The sequence below is a fragment of the Parasteatoda tepidariorum genome, chromosome 8, assembly GCF_043381705.1.
Source record: "Parasteatoda tepidariorum isolate YZ-2023 chromosome 8, CAS_Ptep_4.0, whole genome shotgun sequence".
Classification (NCBI taxonomy): Eukaryota; Metazoa; Arthropoda; class Arachnida; order Araneae; family Theridiidae; genus Parasteatoda; species Parasteatoda tepidariorum.
The window spans coordinates 26777763-26783910 of record NC_092211.1 but is presented as its reverse complement, the minus strand read 5'-3'; the positions used below and the strand labels follow the sequence as shown (position 1 = coordinate 26783910).

The window sequence follows — 6148 nt, the reverse complement described above, 5'->3', positions numbered from 1 at the left end:
TCTTGATCTAAAATAGATTTAAAAAAACATTTACGTTAGGGAACTGTATAGAACTAAAAACTGCATTGAAAATAGTTCTCAGAGACAGTGTCGCGGAAGTTTTAAAAAAATATTTTTGACAATTAAATGCGAAAAATGGAAAGAAGGGGGAAAATATCATAGTACATTCCTATACAACTGAGAAGAGAAAGGCGGAAGGGTTAAGACATGCAACCAGTCTTCTCCCCAGATGGCGTATTCGAGTGTTGCTAGCGCGTACTGTAATGAGAATGGTCCTTTAAAAAAAAAGTAAAATAGCCATCTATTCGGCAGAAAAAAACAACCAAAAGCTTTTCCTGTTTCATCGTATAAACAATCAATGAATCATTTGTTGGCGCTTTGGTTGTTCTTTTTGAGGAATTTTGACGGTTGTCGATGTTAAAATTAATAATACACTCGTTTTTATGAAATTAAATATGATTCTGGTATTCTGTACTTGTTTTGTGTATTAAATATTTTTAATACTTATACGTTATAATATTTGTTCCATACTATGGGTTCCTATAAGATTCGCCGGTTGCGAATTCCACAGAATATTATTGATGTTCTTGAAAAAAATAATTTATTTTCTTGCAAGGTATTTTAAAATAAGAACAAGATTATTCTTGTTAGTGTTTCTAACATGTTCAAATTTCTTTTATAGTTTTGTTTAATACCAGTTTGACTTACTTTCGTATTTGTGTTTTTGTTAACATCTTTAATTTATTATTACTAATGATTGAATGTTCATTTGAAGTCTTGAGTTGGGGATATTTCCGTATCGTGATATGTCGTAGGGGGATATCGTCGTAGTCAACTACAATCGCCTAATAGTATTTAAACTTGCAAATTTTTTTTAAAAAAAAGAACATGTAGATGTTTGCCAGGAGATGGTTATGAGTTATACCTTTTGAGGTAATCCCTTTCTGTGATGTTTATTTTTTAGCTTCTTCTGTTCCGCTGACTGGAAGTTGCCAAGACTTGATGATTATTCTGCCACAGATTACAATATGGAAAACTCCCCTTAATTTGCTAGCAATTTGTACATTTTTATCATGAACATTTTTTTTACTGTTTTGGAAAAAAAAATCATATAGGAGTGGGAATTTTGGGGGATATGTCGTATCGATACTGATGAGCTTCGCAGAGTTCCTATTTTTATGGAAGTCATATTAAAATAGACAATTACAATAGCTCTCTAAATTTCACACATGAAGAAAATTCTATACCTACTAAATATTTTCAAAAATAGATTGATTATTTTCAGGGGTCTGTTTAGAAGAAATTTGGGTCCATTAACGGACCCTTCACAAAATATCTTTTCATAAAAACGGACCCTTCACAAAATATTTTAACTTAAAAACGGACCCTTCACAAAATGATTTTTCTTTTAATCGGACCCTTCACAAATTTGTTTATGTTCATTATAATTTTGTTAATCGAATAAACCCTTTCCAGGGCAGAAAACAAGAAAGATGGATATAAACGAATTAAGTTTTGTCTTCGGCAGACGATTCTTCCATTATTCGTCCGAAATGAATATTCTGCGTTCAGCAGTATAGGCTAAATGCCAAATATTTGTATGTTGCATCGCTAATTTAGAAACAGCAATTGTTGTTTATTTTTTAAAATTTAATTTTTTTAATTATAATTTTACAGTATTGAGCATAATCTCGTATGTCTTTACAATTCAAAAACTCCTTGAAAAAGTTTTTTTTGCAATAACGGACCCTATTTGCACAAATTCATAAAAGCGGACCCTGGTTGAAAGAATGTGAGTAATTTTTTCACAATTTCACGAAAAACGGACCTTTCACAAAATGTCTGGACAGACCCCTGATTTTTATCTCTTTCTCCTTTAAACTTCGATGAATTTAAATCATTGATAATTTGTTAAAGCTTCCTTTATTTGTCTGAAATATTGAGAGAGACTTCTAAAGATATCTAGTTATTGAAAGAGACATGCACCCATGTTGATCATACGCCCAACTGCTTCATGTCGATACCTGTTCCTGCCAAAACTTGACAATTTTTTTAGCGGAGATGCTGATACAGTAATCTTCTAAAATGTTCTGTATATTTTAATGGTTTATGTTATTTTAAATTTACATTATGTATTTTAAGTATAAAAAACAACATTAGTCATTATTTTTATTAAAAGTACAAAAAAAAAACATTTTTTATGCAGAAAACATTTTTTATTAACATTTTTATTTTCCGCATTTTTATTATAACACAAAATGGTATGACAGAGCTTTTCTAATACACTAAATTCATTTATCGTCACATTTGTCTAAAAATAAATGTGAAAAAATAAAATTTAGATTTTTAGCATTAAACTTTTCATTTAAAACTTAAGTTTTAGTTTTGGTTTCTATCTGACTTTTTCTCTTTTAAAAAACTTACACTGACATTTTTATTATAACACATCAAGTTTCTATTAAGCTTTATTCATTTGTTCTTCACTTTTTATTGAAAATGCAGTAATAATATGTTCAGCTTTAAAATTTCCTTCTGTTTTTATGATAACATAGTAATTTTAAAAGCATTTTTGACAGACTATGTTTGTTTTTTTAATGTTTTATGGATACTCTTTTTCAAAAATTATTATGTTTAGCATTAAATTTTTGTTTTGAGTCAACTTTACAACTTCAGTTTATATATATAGCTGTTCGTCAGTTTTTTTGTATTTATCTCAAATATTTCTAATGGATAACTATTATATTTTTTCCCTTTTCCTCATACTAATAATATGTCCTGCAGTGGACTGATTGTTAAGACACGATTCCCAGCAGATCACCAAAGTCAAGCATCACTGGCTGCGGTCAGTGCGTGGGTGGGTGACCATTTGGATCAATCTGCGTAGGGACCGAGGGTGTGCGATATTTGTCCTTGTTAAACTGTTCTACCATAAAGTGCTTGATTTCGTATGCAGGTCGTAAGGCTACAGAAGCGGGGGTGCCATCCCCTCTGCAGAGGATCAAAATTGTGATGACTTGTCTTTGAATCATCCTCAGGAAAGTTTCCCAGATCGTCGGCAATAGCCCATTGTGCATTATCAAAATAAAAATTTGTAGTTTATAAAAAGTAATTACTGCACAAATTGTTTTCCAAAAGAAATAAGCTAAAAAAATTATTAGTTAATAAACAACTTGAAAACTTTTTTCTACATTTTGAACTTAAAATTATGAGAAAATGAACATTTAAAGGTGCATTTAAAAAAAAATTTGGTATTTATTTCAAAAATAATTTTTAAATATAAAATAATTTAAAAAATTCATTAATATATTCCCACCCGGAAAAAAAGAAACTAATGAAAATTTAACCAGTTGAGAATAATCCTAATAAAGTAAATAATTTTAATAATAATCAGAATTAGAGCTATGAACAGAAAATTTTACCAGTGAATTAACAATATTAAATAGTAATTAACAATAAGTAAATTATTCTTTTTTAAAATGGAATATGAATGAAAATGCAGTGTTTTTAAGGCATAGTGGCTTATTTTTACAAAGAGGGCAGACAGAGTGGACTGTCCATCTAAAAATGCTTAAGCAGAACACTGCTTTAGTTATAACTTAAAATCAAATTGCTTCTTGGCACAACATTACATATCCTAGCTTCTGCATTGTCTGTTTAATATAAAGTTTGTTAGTTACCTGCATTTATTCTAATAGTTTTATCTTCATAGCTTATGTTATATTTTAGGATGTTTTAACTCTTACCAAGTTAGAATTTCAGACTATACTTGGCATAAACCGATCTAAAGCAGAAGAAATATTGAATGAAGTTGCAGCAAAGTGTGTCTCTCAACCAAATACTGTAAGTTAAAGATTTTTTCGAGCAATCTCTCTATTTTGATTACTATTTAATTGCTGTTTAATAACTGTAAAGTTGCCATTTCTAAAGAAATTAAAATAAAATTCAAGAAATTATAAAGTCCAGGAATATAAGTGATATGTAGTCTGTGGATCAAGATTCAGACAGAAAGTAAAGGTTTATTAACAAAAAGCAAAAAAATGCATACAAATTTAAAAAGAACGCCATCTGGCGCATTAAGAAGAAAAAGACTTCGTACCAATCCTTCCCAGGGAATGACAACATAATATTTTGTGGAAGTGTCATTTAAATTATGTAAATATGTTTTCTTTTGTCATTTCTTTAAGTTTATTGTTTCAGCTTAAGTCTAGAAATGAAATAAAAAATTCTGTTTATTTAAATATACTTTTTCATTTGAACAACAGTTTTATTACAACCTGTAGTTCCGATCTTTCAAAATTTTCTTATTTCATAGCTAATTTCATAGCAATGTAAATTTAAAATTTATATTAATCTTCACACAGCGAAATAGACCCCACTTCAATTTTCTATTCACATTTACTTAAAATTAGTTTAATAGTTGAACTTCTTAATGGGTGTTGACAAGTTTATTTTTTTATTATTCTGAAAAATGTCATTAGTGATTAAAAATATTAGAAAACTTAAAGATCATTTTTTTTTTCGATCAAGTGGTCAATAATAGATCCCTCTTTCCAACTCATGTAAATAAAATGTTTTTCTTTTGTAATCTATCTATTTTAATGTATTACTTTCTTTTAACTCCTTTGCATAATGATGTAGAGTCAAATAGTCAATAATAGATTCCACTTCACAACTCATATGAATAAAATATTTTTATTTTGTTATCTGTCTATTCTACTTTATTACCTTCTTTTCACTAATTTGCATAATTATGGAGAGTCAAATAGTTAATAGATCCTTGTTTGCAATTCATGTGAATAAAATGTTTTTCTTTTATAATCTGTCCATTATAATTTATTACTTTATTTTCACTCCTTAGCATAATTATGGAGGGTCCAATAGTCAATAATAGATTCCACTTAACAATTTACATGAATAAACTGTTATCTGTCTATTCTACTTTATTACCTTTTCACTGCTGTGCATAATTATGGGGGTCAAATAATCAATAGTAGCAATCACTTTGCAACTTTGTGAATAAAATGTTTTTATTTTGTTATTTGTCTATTCTACATTGCATCTACCTTATTAAGTGTTAAAACCTACCCAAACTGCCCCAGGTGGCACAGCTTGCACACTTCTCACCAACATATCCTGGCCTGTCTTGGTGTGGACAAAGGGGACATTCTGAATAACCCACTTTTGGTGGTCGACTTCTTCCAGGTCATGAGTTTCATGGACATTGTTTAGCCCTGCTATCTTTGGGGATAAGGAAGAAGAAGACATTATTACCTTCTTTTTTTCACTGTTGTGCATAATGAAGTTTCTCAAGTTCTTAATATTGCAGATGGTACCCTTGTAAAATTATACTGAAATATTCAAATACAGAAAATATTGCTCCTTTTTATAGCAGAAATTAAAATTGAGTTTTCTTATTTTATGTGGTCAGATAATAAAATTCTCAGTTATATTGTACTTGGATCAAATGTTGGTTTTTACAACATTTTTATTATAATATAGTATAAAAATATTAGTAACCATAATATTAAAAAAAAGAAGAGGAAAGTGTGATTTATTATGGCAAATTAACTGTGATTCATTAATCAAAGATTCTTAGAAAATTGAATTCATAGTTTTGAGCATGTAAAAATATTTTTTTATTTGATGTAACTTGTATAAACACAAATCTAGTTATAAGAGATTAAATTTGTTTTACTTATTAATCAATTATGTGGTATGTGTCTACATTTTTTTTAATATCATTTTACATAACTACAGTTAAAGTATACATCAAACAAATCTCTTCTTGCTAGCTTTCTTAGCATTTATTTTAAATTAAAATGTATATTTAATCTCATGTGAAAAAGAAGAAAAACTATAAATTAGTTCAACCTCTTATGGTAAATGACGCTAACTGTTCTAAAATAGTTCATAAATGCTTTTAAAAAATATTTTTTTATTCTTATGCCTCCTTGAAATTTTTTATAGGCTTATGACATGTATCTGAAGCAAAAGTCTTTGTCCTCCACTGGATTTCTGCCTTTATCTCTCCATTCTTTAGACTTATTACTACAAGGTGGCTTACCATTTGGATGTATCACTGAAGTACTTGTTTCGATTATGTTTAACGAACTATTTAGGCTTGTATTTAATAACAAAAATTACTGGT

The 6148-nt window shown here is 28.7% G+C and overlaps 1 protein-coding gene across 3 annotated transcripts in view; it reads left to right on the top strand.

Annotated features, from left to right (window-relative positions):
• Positions 1-327: 327 nt before the first annotated feature.
• Positions 328-6148, top strand: part of LOC107450456 (DNA repair protein RAD51 homolog 2) — a 29060-nt gene continuing 23239 nt past the window's right edge. Inside the window, exons 1-3 of one of the 3 annotated variants that reach the window (XM_016066244.3) lie at positions 328-616; positions 3727-3840; positions 5968-6084. In XM_016066244.3, the coding sequence (XP_015921730.1) occupies positions 533-616; positions 3727-3840; positions 5968-6084 (315 nt within the window). In that variant the 5' untranslated portion in view covers positions 328-532. The remainder of the gene's footprint in view (positions 617-3726; positions 3841-5967; positions 6085-6148) is intronic. The other 2 variants (XM_016066245.3, XM_071184526.1) reach the window with 2 other exon arrangements.